The 19,285-nt window shown below is 40.3% G+C and overlaps 1 protein-coding gene across 1 annotated transcript in view; it reads left to right on the top strand.

Annotated features, from left to right (window-relative positions):
* Positions 1 to 19,285, top strand: part of cnnm4b (cyclin and CBS domain divalent metal cation transport mediator 4b) — a 50,491-nt gene that overhangs the window by 19,286 nt on the left and 11,920 nt on the right. The window contains exons 3-5 of the mRNA XM_026186219.2: positions 334 to 468; positions 2,472 to 2,641; positions 15,640 to 15,736. Of these exons, the coding sequence (XP_026042004.1) occupies positions 334 to 468; positions 2,472 to 2,641; positions 15,640 to 15,736 (402 nt within the window). The remainder of the gene's footprint in view (positions 1 to 333; positions 469 to 2,471; positions 2,642 to 15,639; positions 15,737 to 19,285) is intronic.

The following is a 19,285-nucleotide window of genomic DNA, read 5'->3' as shown; positions in this document are numbered from 1 at the left end:
ATGTCAGGTTTCTGTTAACTGAATGAAGTGTAAATTTCACACACGTGTAGATATCCATATTTAGTATACACATTCAGTAATGCGCATACACTCTTATATTGTACATATATTTATTCATATAATTCTCAGATTTACCCGTTCTTATACTTTGCCTGTTCTTATGTTATTGTATTTTTACACACCTCTGTTGCATGTGAAGCTTGCACACAAGAATTTCAGTCGCATGTACTGTACCAGTGTACCTGCACATGTGATGTGACAATAAAAGTGATTTGATTTGATCATTAATAAATGTTGCTTCTTCTGTTTTTGATTTTTTTTTGCTCTTCTTAGCTGATAATCGCACGAGGAAAAAGGTGGCACCCAACAAAAACAAGAGAGACTTCTCTGCCTTTAAACATGAGAGTGAATCTAAGGTGAAGATCTCTCCTCAGCTGCTGCTGGCTGCCCATCGTTTCCTGGCTACAGGTGAGAAAGGAAGTGTGGAAACAGGAAATGACACACATTCACTGTCAGTAATCGCAGTGTTACGTGTACTCAGTAGATTTATGGTAGGCTTCCTTCATTTTGATGGATGTGTTTCAAAAAAACCATCATAATGTAACTTTATTTTATTTTATCATATGAAATGCACAAAAAACACCTTTGGGATGTCGGTAAGTGAAGGATTCTGTCATGTGACCATCTGACAGGAAAGACAGGTCTATGCATGCAGTGATGAGTGATTTATTTACTTTTAGGATCTATTTAAGACCGATCAACATGTCTGCCTGTGCCTGCCATCAACTCTGGACAGACTCTAGCCAGCTGCATGTAATGCTACCAATGACACACATCTCTTGAGAAGTCGTAGGAATCTATCTGCTAAGTGTGTGTTAGCTGATATGAAGCAGTGGCTAACTGCATCGGGCAGTTAGCCACTGCATCTGGCAGTTAGCCACTGCTAGCATGACATAGCACTTCCTTCCCTGGCACACACTGTGGTATTCACGTCTGCTTTGTCTGGAGGCATAACGTCAGTGTCTGCTGACTTAGTTTCTGTTTTCTTTCTGAGGATCTTGGTCTAATGTTGCTTTTTTGATTCATCAAACAGGAATAGTTTTTTTGTTTTTCCATTTATCTCTGTAATGTGTTAAAGTTTCCATGTTTATTTGGTCCTTCTTTGTTATGTTCACATTAATGATTCTTTCCCAGCAGATTTGAGAACATGTCTCTAATGCCTTTGTGCACTGCTGCTTTCCTGCAGTATGACTGATGGTCGACAGACACATTTCAGACAGTAGAACGTGCATTATCACATAAATGCTTCCGTGTGGGTTTAAGGACTAATAACTGTTAGCTTCACCAGTCTTGACGACTTTGCTTTTTGGGTTTTTTTTAAGGATATTAAAAGCCATTAATAGTAGACATAAAATTTAAAAGCTACACCTTTGATTTACGAAATCATTGAAAACACTGAATCCCAGCAACAGCAACAATACAGATGAACACTCTGACTAACTATGTAAACCATAGTGAAAGGAGGTTGTTTGCCTTTCCGATGATGAATTCCAACATTGGCAATATACAGTATGCCTCACTTCTCAGTGTGCAGTGACCATGGCTTTGTTTGCAGTTTGGGTGGGGACCAAAGCACTTACAGCTGAGCTCTGATTGCAACAGCCTGACGGTTGAGAAATCCATGTAAACCAAATATATTTCAACAGTTCTTCTTCTTTCTCATTTACTTAAAAAAAAAAAAAAGGAATGCCAAAAAACAAACAAACAAGGACACCATGCATTAAACATCTCTGCAGCGTTTTTGCTCAATAAACACTTAAACCAAGTGTTTAGTTATCAAAACAATGTATTATTTTTATAAAACTTTATTTATTTTTCATTGAAAAAGTGTTTCAATTGTAGTTAATTCAACTATTCAAACGCTAACATTATTTTAAAAACAATCCTTTGACAAAAATGTGTCGCAAAAACAAATCTTATTAGATTGTTGGACCATGAACAAAATGTAATTATCAATTCGTCCTTACCTGAATAATCTTTAAACCTTACAGCTGTCACCAGGCGTTAAGAGCCACACATGGGTAACACAATAGTGTCATATTGTGTTTGTTTGTCTGCAGTTTCAGAATTGTTGATTTTCATTTAAGTACATCTGGATCCTTTAATTGAATAGTTGGTGGCCTACCTACTGACAACGTAACATATGATGCACCTTAAACTCAGCTTGAGTAACCTGTGTTTTCATTATGTTTATGCTGGACTGTAAATTATAGGTTGGCCTAACATGTGGATGAAATTAACCAACACTGTTTAATTTCATGTTTACTATTTTAAGAAATGCCTTGGTCTGTTTTGGTCAGACTATATACTTAAGAGTACTTACATTTAAAAAAAAAAAAAAAAAGTGTCCTTTAGTCTTCACTAATAAATGGTGTAAAATATCTGTTGTTCTGCTTTTTCTCTTTCGGCAGAGGTGAGCTTGTTCAACCCATCTCAGATTTCAGACAAGGTGCTGCTGCGAATCCTGCGTCACCCCGATGTGATCCAGGAGATCAAGTTCAATGAGAACGATAAGCGGTCGTCCCATCACTACATCTACCAAAGGGGCAAGCCGGTCGACTACTTCATTCTCATCCTGCAGGTACTCAGTGATTCAGGGAAATACATGTGTATTTGACTCCTTTGTTGCTTCAGGCTAGATTTGGAAAAAGATTTGATTGATAGATTTGGTTGGTCCGAATCCAAAAATCTGTAGTTGCTCACTCTGCTGTCAGATATTTGCTTTGAACTCTTCATTGACAGCACAGCACCAGGATTTTTTTGCATTTTATTTAGCTGTTGTGTCAGAAAGACCTTAGAAGTACCTGTTGCTGAAGGAAACTGTGGTGTTCTATATGACAAGAGTTTTATCAGCAGATAGCATTTGTTGAATGAAAATATTGTATATCTTTACTTGATTAACAATTAAATTAATTATTAATGATGATTAATTAAGCTAGCTGTTCATCTCTGTAGTTAGGCATAGAAGAAAAGATTTTTGCCCAAAGCTTTAAATATGCTTTTACCGTTTAACATTTAAGCAACATCTTCACATCAGTGGCGGGAAAAAGAAACTCAGCAGAGACATATGATTCGCTTACCTAGGCATAAGCTGCTACGTTCATGGCACACCTGCAGTAACAGGAGATGAAACATGAACCGCACAGTTGAAAACTTCAAATTTTTCCGATGCTTTTCGTCCAGATTTTTCATGAAATATTTCAGCCTGTGTTTCATGCTTCTATTTATCAAGAAAAGACTTGTTACTCTTGTGGCAAAAGGTATAGTAGTATAGGGAATGAAAAGAAATTTGCACCCAAAAGTACTGGGCCACACGCCTCTTACCAATAGCAATAGCAATTTGTGTTTTCAGTCTTATTGCCATAGATCTGTAAAATCAAGTACCTTTCCATTCAGTCTGCTTCAATTAACATTTGTTTCAATTCAAGCTTGGTACTGTAATAAGATGGCACTGTGGCAACAAGGGAGCTTGTGAAATTCCTACTCTCCTAAATAATTTATTGTTGACTTCAACTGGTGTGGTTCCAAAGTGGAAGCATTTAGGGACAGAGCAGGGTTGCCAAATGTTGAGGATTCATCATTTACACTGCAGAGTCTCAAACCTCCTCTGGTGTTAACATTAGCCCACATGCTTCATTTCTGGATTTCCTGTAGGTGTAATGTTTAGATGACTCTGTACTTTTATCCACAGTGGGAATGTGTTGCCATATTGCCGTCTGTAATTCAGTAGTAATTATAAATAGTGACCTAATAATCAGGTTTGATTGATTAAAAGGGTGAAAAGAAGATTTCACAGTGCAGTGACCTCGGACAGACAAGCGGTGCCGGTAGTAGGGCTGCATTGGGGTCCTAGACGACATGCATTATATGCCTGGAGGAACTGATTACATCACAAACTCGTTGCTGTCAGATTGCTTCAATACACCAATCCCAAAACTGACATAGACACAACCATTTTCATCTTGAAAACCACCTCCCTCTACACGTCCATACTGTAGCGCACAAAAAAGTAACTTGCCCTGATTTTGCACATCTGCTGCACTCTGTGTACATATAGACGTGCACTCAAATCCCAAAGGGTGGGAAAACTACGCTTCATTGTCTTAATGTCACTCTTTCACACACACATATTTCCCAGAGATCGTTTATGTCATTGTTCCCAAACAGTCATTAGCAGGGTTCACTAATCCGGAGATCTATTTCAGCTTTCTCCCCTCCATTCTCCTCTGTGAGATTTTCCCGGTGGGAGGCCGGATACTGTAGCTTTTGTGGACCCCACATGTGGAATAAGTCGGTGGCATTTACTGTAAGCATGCTTACAATTTTCCACCTCTGGTTTCTGCATAGAAAGATACCACAGAAGCCTCTAACTAGGGACCAAGCAGTAATGCTGAACCCACAGTACACAGTACAGTACTTTTCTGATGTGTGCAAACACAAAACAGAGATTTGTGAAGTTTGATGGGTTGCCTCAAGTTACCAAAAAAAAAGAAAATCCAGGGATATGGATTTGGAAAGAGCTGAGATTACTTAACCTACAACATCCACACTAAAACATGGGCAGGTGCAAGCAAAAGAAAAAAAATGGCTTGCACTCGCCGGGGTTCCGCTTTAATTTATTTATTGCCCAAATAAAACTGCAACACATTGTGACACATCGGACTTTCCTGGCTCGAGCCCTCATTAAGCAATACAGAGTACATAACACCAGATTCTATAGTTGATCCCATACACACTATATAAAAGCGGGACATAGGAGATCGCCCACCGATCTGTGTAGTCTCATTTTGAAGTCTTGAGCTGCCATAATGGTTTTCTAAAACCAGATGCAGCAAGCGAGAAGTTGGTCTGATTGAGAAACCAAGGATATTACGTGCTCATGTGGTCATGACTTGCCAGTCTCAGCGTAGGTCTGGCCTAAAGCATGCTGTGCTTTATTGTCTACTTTGCTCTAAATGGGACCAAAGTTTAGAAAATGAACATTGTGCTATACTAAATAAGACTTGCAACTAACATTTGAGACTTCAAACTCATGAGAATGTTTTACTGAGATTATAAAGCAAGTGAGAGACAGTCGTTTTCCCTTTTACAATCTGACATGTCTTTGCAACTTGAGAAGGACGTTAATACGATTCTGCATTTGTTTTGTTTTTTAACCCCCCCCCCCTTAAATAATGTGTGCCTTTTAGCTTGTTTCAGTCACAAGGCTGTAAAATAAAGTCAGTACCAGAAACTGCAGTTCCCTTAATGGCCACTTGAAGCGAGCCCTAAATGCGAGGTCCCATTGACTGCCATATTGAAAAGGTCGTCCATGAAGTTTGCTTTTGTGTGTAAAATTCTACTATTTTATTATTGTTCTTCAGCAGTTCATACGACTTATTGACCAAGCCCACTCGCCTTAGCTGATAACCATCTTCTTATCCAAATATGGTCTTTTCTGACTTCAAAATGCAGAGTCCAAAGACGGTTTGGGACGTCTTTAGATAAGGGGAGAAATACTTTCAATAAATCTCTGCTTGTTTTCATAGATTGACTCACTGCACATACTTTGAACTGTATGTTTATATGCAGACGTAATTTTTTTTACTCTTATGTTTACATCAACATCCAGTGTGCGGTTGACTCGTGAGAATAAAAAACCTCAGATATGATAATTCGCTGCACTTGTTCCACTCCTTTTATAGGGTCCACATGATTACTTTGCATATGTGTGTGTTTTCCTGGCAGTGATCCTTGCTGTCAGCAGACAGCCTATTTGTTTATGACCCGAGTGATTTATGCGTCTATAAAGATGCTTAGTGATTCTCACAAAACAGTCAGTATCGCAGCCCGAGTCCAACTTCTGTTGTGTTCGCAGGGTTCACTCAGCTTTAGGAGATGTGCAGGCATCATCTGAACATTTTTAGATGGTGTTTTATTTCAAGTATAAATTTTCCTGTTATGTTTTGATGTTGTACAAGAGGTTTGATCATTTTATTTTTGAGAAATCTCTGTTATGCATTTGTTTCGTGGACAAACTAGTTTCTGAAGTGCTGTACACGCAGTACATTCCAGGGTAATTACATCACATCATTATTAGAGAGAAGCTCCTTCCTGTTGTGAACAAGAGATGGAAAAATGGAGTCCTGTGAGAATAAGAAATATTCCTACACTTAAAAGGAGGCAATCTTTGTGTGTGAGTGTTTGTGTGAGAGAGCGAGAGATGGAGCCTACACCATCGACACGTTAGGCTGGGGTTGAGCTTCTTGTTAGTTGACACTGACTCACACTGTTAAATCCCACTGAGGAAATGTTTGTGTGTGTGTGAGTCAATCAGTTTGCACAAACTGTTGGAGGAAACTGTTCAGTTTGACATCAGCAGTTCATTTTATGACAAACACATGCTTGCAAACCACTAAACACAAGAGGCTGGCAGGACATACTAGGCCTCGCACGTGAAAGCTCACAACCACAGTCTCCCTCTTACACACACACACACACACACACACACACACACACACACACACACACACACCACAATCAATGTCAGGTGGTGCATGTGTGTGTATGTGTGTGGTTTGAGGCATAGCCCCTGCAGGCTTTGTTATAAGTTATTAACAAACCGGTGACAGTGAATCCTCAGACCTCTGCAGGGGCTCTACTGAGCTTCACACAAACACAAATGCAACCTACACAGCAGGAAGGATCCTCAGACAGTGTGGGTCCTTATCACCTCAATGTGCCTCTGAATCTATTTTCCAGAGTTGTAATAGTCACACAGAATGGCATTTACCTTTCTTTGTGACTGCAACACACAATTCCATCCCTCCTGTAAGGGATGCCTTCTTGTTTGTGACTAGATGGCTGCAATATTGTTTATTGGTTTTCTCTCTTGTGGGAGACATTATGTTATCCCAGATAGGGCGGTTCAATATAACGATATATATCGGATGACGATATAAAAACATCTATTGTTTCATTTTACGCTATCGTTTGTTTCGTGGTGTCGCAAAATAAACTGTTTATGGCAATATTTTTTGATCATTTTGATGGTCGCTGTAGTGGCTATATTAATGTCCTAAAGTTCTCTCTTTCTCTTATATTTAATATAACCACACTACAGATGGACAAGCGCCTGTTTTTATGCGTTGTCGTTAGCAACAACGACGGTAAAACCATCGCGTGTCCACTTGTTTAGTTTCCACATAAACCTTTCACAATAAAGCTCAAGAGACTTTTCAAAATAAACTGAATCATGTGAACTAGTATGCAGAGTATTGACGGATGAGAAGCAAAAAAGACCGTCAGGTGCTAAAAAATAAACCTTAGACTCAAACGTTAGAACAGGCTTTTCCCCGCAGCACGCCGTGCAATAAATACTCACAAAGAAAACGGCGGCCTTTACAACTTATGTCTAAAAATATATATTTTCACGCTACTCCAGGTACACCACGCCCAGCTGGAAACACTTCACGCAAGTCGAGCTGCCTGAGATTCACAGAATTTACAGAAAATGTTAAATTTTTGTGATTTATATCTTGTTATCGGGACGATAGATGTCTTATATCTGGATATGAGATTTTGGTCATATCGCACAGCCCTAATCCCAGAGTGTAAAAGTAGGAGTGAGGGTGGAGATGGCAGCAATGATTTTCCTTGACTATAAGAAACAAAAGCAGGTAGTACAAAAATAAGAGCTAATTAGAAATAAACTGTTGATATACTTCATATTAGGTTTTAATAAATATTCTGCTCTACGAGGGTTGTCTCCTGTGGAACTGGCTCCAGATTTGGGTTCAGGAGGCCTCTCTATTTGAAGATTAGGCTTGAAACTTTCATTTTTGATTAAGCTTTACAGTTAGAGCTGCATTGGGTGACTTCTGCCACCCAATGCAGCCACCCTCTGTTACACTGCTATAGACTTAGTTGCTGCGGGGCTTCCCCTGATTTCTGATAAAACGCTTCCGGTCGCCGTGTGTGTATCTGAAACTGCTTCTCTTTCCTGAACCTTAAATATGTCACAGCAGATGGCTGCCTTTCCCTGAGCCCCTCCTGTCTGTCCTCTAAGGTCCTCAAAATGTTTCTTTAGTGACATCAGGTCCTCATTTCAACTCTGTGCCAGGACATCCTCTCTCACCTTGCTCTCTTAAACCTCTTAACCTCTGCTGTCATACTTTCACTGACTCCTCCTTTCTTTTTGAAGTCCTGCTTCCTTGACAGTGCCATTGCTATGCTTTGTCACTGAAGTGTTTAGCAGTCGCAGCACAACATAAATGATCATTCAAGTTCACAAAGATCGGTTTGATGCACAAGCTGTCGTTACTGACAAATATCACAGTGCTGATGAGTCCTAACGTGGCCGCTTGAACTTTGGCCAAGACCCACCTACAGTTCAGCAAAAACACACAACCAGAAAACACACCTTCGTTGAACTTTAAGCTGAATAGCTGAACAGCTCAAAGTTAGTTAGAAATGAGCACGAGATGTGTTGCTCTGAGGTTTATTACCACCCTCACCCAAATTGTGGTGTACTAACACATTGTGTTGTGGGTCTCTTTCTTCTGCAGTAAGGCCCATATGATGTGTATGTTTATGAATTATGGCCTGTGAGAGCTCCATGTAGTGACAATTGTTTCTGTTGTCCTTTTGGAAGGACAGGCTCCGTCTCTGAGACAAAGAGAAGTGTGTAACTGTTATAGGACACTTTTTTTTTTTTAATTTTTCCTTTTTTCCTCTCAAGTATCACTCGTCAGTCATTCAGGAACTGTGTGTGAAGAAAATTTTAATCAAAGTGGTTTTCATGTATTTGGTGAAAGGACAAGGTGCTAAATATTAACTAGAAAACAAATGAACATAAAAATTAATCATTGTTAAAACGTCGCTTTTCACGAATACTGGATCAGACATTCTAAATTCTGAAGATTATTCCAAACTTTCCTTGAATGGTGATCTTCAGTGAAGTTCCTTTTAGCCTGAGATGGGCCTTAATTTTCAGCTAGTTGCTGGCTGAAAATGTACTAGCTGTTTGAAACTAATATTTAGGGGAGAAATATTCAAAGCCAATCTTTTCAGCCTTTTTTGCAGGTCTGCTAAATATACACGTGTTTTATGCATAATTCCTTCATCCACAGCTTGACCGCAATTTCCAGTTTGACTTCTACTAGATTTTTAAATAAAGGTTTAAATAATCGTTTGCTTCACACAGTAACATGGTCATTTTTTTACAGTTTTGGTTATTTAAAAAAAGATGATCGGCATGAAAGTGTTTCTGTGCTGCATTCATTTTTACAGTTAGACTCTTAAATGTTTCCCTTGTGTTTTAAAGCAGTGCACCTGCCTACTCCTTGAGCCTTTCTTAAGAGTCCTCGAGCAATGAAGCACGTCAGAAAGAAAACATTTTGTGCAACAGGGCAGATAAGACTGATTCACCTGTGTCAAAGAATTTGATTTATGGAAGTCCAGTGAGTATCAAGATATGTAAGAGATAAACACCAGAGAGAATATAGTTCCTAATAGTACAGAGTGCTCACAACAACATTTAAAGATTTTTTTTTTTTTCTGGAAATATAATGTTACTGCTCTTAAAATGTATTCTCAGTGGTTTGATCACCACGAGGCTAGTGTCACTTATGGTTCTCACTCACTTTGTTTTGGGCAGACTAGAGCAGAAAGTCTGAGCTTTTATCTCATACAGGAGCTTAAGAGGGTTTCGTAATTAAGGTTTGAGACAGTTTTTACTGCAGATCTGACTGAGACTTTTAAGAAAGACTTTCTTCTCATATCCCAAATCTGAAAAAAATGACTTTGATACCTAATAAACCAGCACTGGTGGACGGCTAATGAAAGTGCTCTGCTTTCATGATGTTTTCATGTCATGACTGTGTTTTTGCTTAACGTCGGTCAGTGCAGATCCAGGAAAACGGGTCTGATCAGAGCACCGGCAGACTTTACACCTCTCGCGTTTGTCCTCTGCCTCCCTCTGTTTCTATTCTTTCTCTCCTCCCTCCCACGTTAACCTCCATTTAAATTAAACACCAACCGTCCAGCAGCGTGTGTGGCTTATGTCGCTCGGAGTCAAGCTTCAGCATGTTTCTATGTGTGTTTCTTTTTTGTTTGTTTGGTTTGGTTTGGTTTTTAGCATGCATATGTTTCAAGCTCACTATTTGACCTTTGCCAGTATTCACATACACACAGACATGACTAACATGCCAGGAGATGATTGACATCTTTCACAGCTCTGATATACTTGTAAGAGGCAAAACGCTGGTGGCAGAGCAGGTTTAACAATTTCATTAGCAGTCATAGAAGGAAGTCTCGCTACTGTAAACCTTGTATACTTGTGGGGCAACGGTAGAGGAGTTGTTCGAGGGATGTCGAATCTTCCTGGTGGTTGTTTGTTTTCTTTTCTGCTTTGCCAGTAAAGGAGAACAGTTAGAGGAGGCTTGCAGCGAATGTCTGCTCGTCTTTCAGTAGCGGGTTGTCCTTGATTAAGGCATTTGACCTCCGATTACTCTGCAGGAGCCTGTGGGTGCAGTGAGCAGGTGTGAATGATTCTAACCAGACAAATTTGGACCAAGACATTTTGCCAAAGGGAGTCGTGCCAAGTCAACGTAGCCTTCAAAATAAAGCTAAAATGAAAATTCGCCCACTGAGAGGAAGGATTGTCCTGATTTGGGAAATGTAGTTTGATTTTGCCCCCATCCACCCAAAACATGTTCTTGAAATACAAATTTAATCTAAAAGGTCAAATAGCATTACATGTTAATGTTGGCTTGTAAACTGTAGCATGCAGCCATGTGGGAGTATCCAGGACAAGCCTGAAGGTGTGACTGTACCTGAATACCAGTCACCAAAACATGTTTAACATTTGCACAGCCATTTGATCTGACTTTTGACTTCTCCCTTATTCACAAGGAGTCGCCACAGCAGGTAGTGCTGCATATTTAATTCTCTGCTAATGCAGCCCTAAATGGATTCATGTCTCCTCCTGGGATCGAACACGTGATCTTTCATTTGTTAGATGCACTAGTGCAAAACTATAATTTGTAGGTTTTTTTTTAATCACAACTCTCACTGGAATACACTCAGACAGGTCACTGTCAGGACACCCCCACTTCAAATACAAATACATTTTCTTTAAATGAAACTTTACCAACACCCTCATTCAGTATATAGAATAAGCTTAAAGCAAATAAAACATAATGATTCAAATAACCGTTACAACTGCTGCTTGTCTTTGGCATCCATGAATCGTCCTTCGCGGTCTACGTGGGCCTTTGATGAGCGAATAGGTCGGAAGTGCAAAGCTGTGAAATGGGACGGTCTAGCCTTCAGATTTGCGTCACCAGCTGTGTCTGTGGACTTTAATAAACTCAGCGGTCTGCTCCTTGCTCCGTAATATATAACAGGACACTGGAGCAAATTCTCGACCATCTCGCACTTCTGTTTAATCAGTTTTCTGTTTGACGTTTATTCAGCTGTGCGAAAACTATCACCGTCATCTCTTTGTGCTCAAATCTGCTAATCTGCTGGCACTATTTGCAGTTATCCCCAGTAGGGTGATAATTGGTTCACTTTTGTATGACATATGATGGCGTGATGGTTAAAAGCTACACTTCAGAAAAGCGTCTGCCAATTAAAAAGTCGCACATTGTCTCTGGGATGGGGAAAGGATAAAAATGCTGTGCAGTTTCAGATAAAGAGGAACCTCGAGGCACCCTGTGCTGCAGTTAGCAAGCAAACAAAGTGTCAAATAATTAATCACCTGACAGGTCAGCAGATGATTGGTCATTGTTTATTGTCCTTTAGATGTTACCCCCTCTGCACCCTCAGTTCGTCAGCTCGCTGTATAACACACAGTTTCACAGGAATACACATCAGCACCATATGTAACGAATTTAACCCAGTTAACCTCAAATCGTGTGTGTGTGTGTGTGTGTGTGTGTGTGTGTGTGTGTGTCTTACTGTTACTGTTTTCTTTCACTCTTTCTCTCATCTGTGTTTATGTTAATCAGCATTTTTATCCATTCAATCACCAGATTAATCATTTAATTATTTGCAGATCAAATAAAGAATTGGCACAGCAATGATGAAATAGTCTTTTTTTTTTTTGAGAGCAAACAGAGTATTTTAGGAAGAGCGAGACCTCAAAAAGGTAAACAAGACTAAATATGGATACACGAATCAGGTTGTATGTGGTTGGTGTCCTAATTGTTTCTAGAGTGTTAGGCTGTGGTGTAGATTTCTGTTCTGATCACTTTTGACATCAGTTGTGAAATGCTTCAGACCGATGTTGTAAGTTTAATTCACCAGAGAGTTTGCGATCGAAACCGCCCACCTGCTAACTCCAGTGACGGATACACTCTCTCTCCCTCTCATCTCTTGTAACAACAAAGCCAGGTTTCTAAATTGGCACGCGCCCTAAAATAGCACAATGGATGGTTATATCAGATTAATTGTGTTTGTTGGCTGCTCGTGGTGAACCAGGAGGTCTTAAAGGGAAATCCACAGATAATTAAGTTAAAACAATCATTTCTGATTGTTAAGTTTTTATGATTTTGATTGCTGAGTTATTAATCTGTGTCTGCAGGTTTTACATGCTGATGATATGCATTTCTATCCACATAAATCCTTAATAAACTCCTGAAACATGAATGCAAACCTGCATTTTTAGAGCAGTGCTTACCTTCTGTTTTTGGTAAAGTTGACACTTTATTAATGTCATTTCAACATTAAACTGAAATATTAGCCAAAGACATAAAATATTTTATGGCTGCTGTGTTTGGAAGCTTTAAAATCTGCACAAAAATTCCAAATTAGGTTTAATCAACACTTAACAGCAAGCTCATTCAGATGTTAGAATTTAAGTCCTAAGCTAATTGTCCTGCTGTATTTGTCACTGCTGTAAGCACGGCCCACCCTCTGTCCTGTGCCCATCTCCTTCTTTTGTTGTCCTTTTATTTTACCACCTGTTATGTTTTCATCAGCTCAGTCCATTTGCAGCGGGGTGGGAGGATGGAGTGAAGGAGGGATGGCAGCATGGATTAACTGTGCTGTGTTGTTGCTGCAGTTCACACATTCCAGCAGGACGATCCGGGCCAACAGCCTCCAACACAGAGGCCTCCTTAACCCCCTTCTGTCCTGTCCTCTGTCCTCTTATCCCTCCATCTCCCTCTGTGTGCCCCTAATCTCTCTTCCATATCTCTTTACAAAGAAACTTGTGCTACTCTAACTCCCCTTTCTCTCCATTGCATCACATCCTCCCTCTGCAGACAGCAGCACTGCCAGATGTGTATCATGTTTCACAGTGTTTATTGACGTCTGATCAAGCCCAGAGTAAACCTATTTCTTCCCACAAGTGATGCAAAACATCTCCCGAGTATGGTCACTAATAACTGCTATACGGTTTTTTCACCTGCTATTGCACCGCCCTCTAGAGGCCAATTTGTATAATTTCACAGAAAAGAAAAGAAAGGTCAGGGCTGCTCAGCAGAAATTATGATCTTCCAGTGCTTTAGGACTTAATTAGGGGAAAGGATTGACTGATTTAACAGAAAGTAAATCAGTATCTCCAGTAATATTTTTAATCAAAATGACCAAACATAGCCAGTGAGTCTGTTTTTAAATATCAGGAATTCGTCCTTTTTATTGTCATACATGATGGCAAACTGGATAAGGCTTTGAAATACTTGATGGACAAAATCAAAGTAAATTTTTTATTTTTAAGGTGCGCCACACACACACACACACACACACACACACACACACACACACACACACACACACACACACCACTAGGGCTGCTCAATTAATCGAATTTTAATCACGATTACGATCTGGGCTTTCAACGATCATTAAAAATGACTGAGCCGATTATTAGCCCCTCCCTCATTTATCCGCGACACCTTAAAGGCCGGTCCGTGAAAATATTGTCGGGCATAAACCGGTCCGTGGCGCAAAAAAGGTTGGAGACCGCTGATTAAGAGGGCCCGAGGGAAGCTCGGAAAGCTAAGCAGAAGTTATTTGGAGAGTGACTGCCGTTGGTTGAAAAGAGAGTTTAAAAAAAAAAAACTTCAGTGGTGTTGCACACTATTTTATATTATTTTTTAAAGTCATTGTTAACCCTTTAAAGCCGGTCAGAGCAGCACGCTCCGTTTTGCGTAACTATTTTTAAATCCCTGTAGAACCTGAACCGTGTAAGCTAGCGCAATAATTTGTTTTGCATATGAAACCGGAGGAGTTGTACTTACATCTGATGCCATCAGCTTGTCCTCGGTCACGGTTTCGTTCCACATATAGCTTTGCAAAAATTGCATAAAAAGCGCTTGCAGGAACAAAAACATAATATTCCAGAAACACGCTTTGCCGTTCCTATCAGCTGTTCGTAACACTTCCCACAGTGAAATGATGCACCTGCTGTTTTCTTTGCAAATTTGCATCATAGGATTGTTTTTTGTTTTCCTGCAGTGTATATAAAAATTGCTGTATCTCCAAAATAAAACTATGAAGACACTCAAAATAAATTTCCTGTGGTGGGAAACTATTTTTTGCAACTTTATTGTATTTAAAGTTTTGAGGGATAAGCCTCTTAAATTTCTCCAAGTAGAAATATATGTAAACAAAACAAAAGCGATTTTCAATTTTTTTTGTAGTTTATTGCACTTTTTTGCAATTTATGTAATTACTATGGACTTAATGCATACATATTATTAAAATATGGGCTATAACAGTTGTATTGATGTATAGCAACTTGAAATGCTCCCACAAATGGCACTACAGCATGTAAAAAAATAATATAAGCTCTGGTGGACTTGGTTCTATAGTAGGTCTTAAAGGGTTAAATAAATATCGTCAAATAATCGTGATCTCAATTTCAGTGAAAATAATCGTGATTATCATTTTTGCCATAATCGAGCAGCCCTACACACCACTGCTGTGTTGTTATATAACCGACACTGGGGTTAGCGTCTTACCCAAGGACACTACAGCATATGCAGGGACTTCAAATTCAAATTTTATTTGTCACATACGCAGTCATACACAGTACTATATGCAGTGAAAATACGATAACAGTGACTTGTTAGCCTGTGATTAGCGAGAACAGGAATAATAGGAAATAAATAAATGCCTTTTAAATAAAAACTCTCTCTCCTTCTCTTTCACACATATGTTTAATCAGTTTGCTGAAAGTTTAGTTCTGTCGTGAGGATATGACCTTGTCTAATACGCACAGCCCCAAAGGATTCACTACAGAACATTTACATGCCTCAAGTCATGAGGCAATTTTAGAGCCACGTTATGTTTCGCTGCATTTATGTCAAAATGAGTAAGGTCTTTTGTATTATTTTGGCATAGAAACATTAGCTTCAGATTAAATGGATAGCTGGAATCTAAGAACATAAATGTTCCGAAATGCTGCGGTCATTTAAATAGAAATAGATATTTTAAATCATCTATTATGTCTGCCTTAATTTTTCATTGGTTCTGAAATATTGCATGTGGCTCAGCACAAGGCTTGAGGATGAGTTTTCAGAGTAAATCCACATGAACAGTTGCAGCCTTAACTGTTAAAAAACATAAACGTCTGTCTTGATTTTGCAGGGTCGAGTGGAGGTGGAGGCTGGAAATGAGAACATGAAGTTTGAGACCGGACCTTTCTCATACTATGGTATCATGGCACTCAGTGCTCCCACACTGGGTGAGTCCAGAACACATTACTGTATTTCACACACACACAAAGAGCATTACACCAATATCTCAGCTGGTACAGACGGACAGCTTTGCAACATTATTATGTGGCCCAGGATTTCTTTTTAGTGCGACACAGCATGTTGCTTATCATATGTAGTATATGATAAGCAAATTAAATACATTTAACAGCTGACTACGTAAAGTTCTATTAGTTAGTAGTATTAGTATTAGTTAAATAGCAAGAAGGAACCACTACAGAGCAAAGTGTAAACATTTACAGGGACAAAAAAGAAAAAGCATCTAAAAGTACACAAAAGTACACAGCACTCTTCTTTGGCCCGTCCCCCAGGTTCCTGAAATTCAGTCTTGTTTTTAAAAAAAACAAAAAACAAAACATACATATCACCAGTCAGATTCCTGCACTTTATTCCCACCTTGGAGAGGAATTAGAAGTCTTCCAGCTCCACCTGGTGCACAGTTTAAAACATTACAGTTGGCAACTTCAAAGGGCTCGTAAAATACAGTCTGGTGGCAAATTAAAGGAAAAAAATAAACCCGTGAAACTAGAGCGAGGAGAGCTTTTTGGTACCGTGTTTTGTGTTACTGCAAATCACTGACCTTTAACTTACATTGAAACATTTTTAGCTTGATGGGAGTGGTGTCTTCCAGAATCATAGCACCACCAACATCAGGACACTAGAGGTCACTGAATGTTTTGAGTATGAAAATGATCTCAACCAGTGAATCACCTGCAGGTCCCATACGTTAGACAGCAGTCTAAGGGATGCACCAATGTGTGCTGATACCAGTGTTTAAACATCACACCTTGACCAGTGTTGAATGTTATTCCCACGTGACTTTAAGCTCTTTACCGCACAATACTTAAACATAAACAAGCACAACTGATTCAGTAACAGATAAATATGATGGGCTCTCTCATTTGCAGATACCGACTGATATATCAATAAATATGGTGAATATTGGCCAATAACAATATTCTATTGACATTTGGTGCCTCTGGAATCTGTGCCGAAGTCCAGTGAAACTGATCTGGATGCATGAACACAGTTTAAATTGTTTATTATTCAAAAAAAATTAATGTTATTAAAATTGTTGGCTGGCAGGAGGGAACGTGCAAAGCAGCTTGTCAACCATCATGTGTCACAACAGGAAACTGTACGTGTGCGAGTTTCTATTACTGCTTTTTTTCATGCACACAGTCACAAACGTTTTGTGCTTGAGACATTTTCATCGGATTCACATAATTTGTTCATAAACACTTGGTGCACCTCATAGTAACTTATTACATGTTTCATATTTGAAAAACAAATCTGAAAACTCGCTGTTTGTCATACGTGAACTGCTGGTAAATTAGAAGTAACCATAGGTCACGTACTTCATGTAGCTTAAGCGTTACAAACATGTAATGCACGCTCACGTTTCTCACATCCCTTTAACAAGAACTATGTCTTCATTGTACCATGTGTTTCTGCACGTATTCAGCATTAAAAAAAATAATGTTCTGGGTTCACGGAGGCCATGGGATATCACATGTATCTGAAAGGAGAAATGACTGCAACAGTGATTGTGAAACAGCTTTGTTGATGACTTTTTTTTTTTTTCCTGTCACGTTTGGCTATTTTGCCATCAGAATTATTGTCTAAAGGCGAAGAAAGATGCCCCACGGATTTACTTTACCAAATGGACCATCCCAGCCTTGCTGTAATGGTCTATTTGATTCACCTTTTATTGTTTATTTTATTTTATTTTCACTTGTTAAATATGGGACCGACTTGACTGGGGAAAAGAAAGGGAAAGAAAAACAGCAGGGAAGAGGGACGGGGATAAAGGGCAAAAAACAAAAACCAACAAAATAAGCAGACAAAAAATACATATATCGATCACCTGGATCACCTGTTGAGAAAGAAAAAAGAGAAAACAAGCAGGAGAAAAAGAGAGCAATACAATAAACAACATCACGATGATCTATGGGAATATAACAGTAAATACTAAATATTAAACATTATTGTGCAGCACGTAAGATCGACAGCGCACAGTGTGCTGTGAGGTAGGAGCCAAAAAGGGTGTAGTTTGTGTGTGTGTGTGTGTGTGTGTGTGTGTGTGAGCATCCGTGTGTACACCTGTGAGCATGAGCGCGCCACAGCCCCGTCCTCCGGGGCATGAAGCAGATATGGAGGAGATCAAGACTCCAGACATCCAGAGGCCCCCAGAACACAAGAGACCAAGGAAGACCAACAGAGGGGCAGCCGCGCCACTGTCCCAGAAAGAGCTGAGGAGAGCCCCAGACCCAGGTAGTGTTACCCTTTTCCCTGGGGTGGAGAGAAGCAGACTGCCCTGGCTCGGCAGCAGCGGGGAGGCCCCACTTTCCAGACCCCGATCGGGCGGCCATCTCCTCCTCCTAGCCCCCCTGCTCCGACAGGCCGCAGAGAACGGGGGTGTGTGAAGACTCCAAACCTCCTTCCGCCCGCTCATATGTAGTGTTGATGCATGTGTGTTCTAAGGTGCATTTAAAACCCAGGAGGGCATTGAGCTACCTGCCAGAGAGCAGCAGGTAAGCGCATAGCCCCTCCTGATGTTGTTGATGACTTTTGAACTCTCTCCCTTCTATCATACAGTGTCTCATAAAGTCATGCTTTCAGTTCATTCAAAACTTGTCAAGAACCGTAGTTCAGCAGAGACAATACGCCAAGGTGCACGCAAAATAAACTTTATTTCTAACTAAGCGTGTCCCAGAAGGGTTAAAGGAAAACACGCCGAGTAAATGGGAAACAAAGGGGCCGGGAGATAAGCAACTCGGGAACGCCGTAATCAGGACCATGAGAGCCTGCAACAGAACGAAGAGGGTGACTGGGGAGCAGGGGAATAACAGCATACACAGGGTAGAGTTATTAATCTTACGATCAGGGCTGGGCCGTGGGAACCGGAGGGAGGGGTGAGGGTCCGTGGGAGAGCTGCAGGGAAACAGAGGAGATGATGACCGGTGGTGATCCGAACTCCAGGCGGGCAGGAGGAGGCTCAAAACATGCCGAACGGTTACCTGAGCACACAATGAAAGGATTAGCGTTGTTCAGAGCAATCAGAGTTTCACAACCACCATCACCTGGGCACCAAGTTACCGCTGAAAGGTGACTAACGGACTGACGTGAAGCAGCTGGCTGAGCGGGGTTAAATAGTCCACCTGATGACTTCCTGGAATGGGATGCAGGTGTAGAGTCGACAGCCACACCCGTGGGCATCCCATAAGCTCCTTGGACACCGGGCCGCGGACCATGACAAAACTTCCTTCCTTTCTCTGCCAGTTTTATACACAGTGTCTATTTCTGCTTGTATTCAGTTGCCAGCTTATATCTCTGCTGTTCAATCGAGCCGCATCAGTCTTTGCAGCACATCTGTTCAGTATCTGCGGGGAAAATCTCGGTGTGCTTACCTTCGATGCTGGGGTCAGACAAGATATCAGCCTGATAGCAGCTTGATCTGACAGATGTGGGACGTTGCATCAAAAATCTCTCTAGACAACTTACCAGAACCCTTTTTA

Source organism: Astatotilapia calliptera, chromosome 12 (genome assembly GCF_964374335.1).
Source record: "Astatotilapia calliptera chromosome 12, fAstCal68.1, whole genome shotgun sequence".
NCBI lineage: Eukaryota > Metazoa > Chordata > Actinopteri > Cichliformes > Cichlidae > Astatotilapia > Astatotilapia calliptera.
Note: the sequence above shows the minus strand (reverse complement) of the source record. Positions and strands in the feature narration are given on the sequence as shown.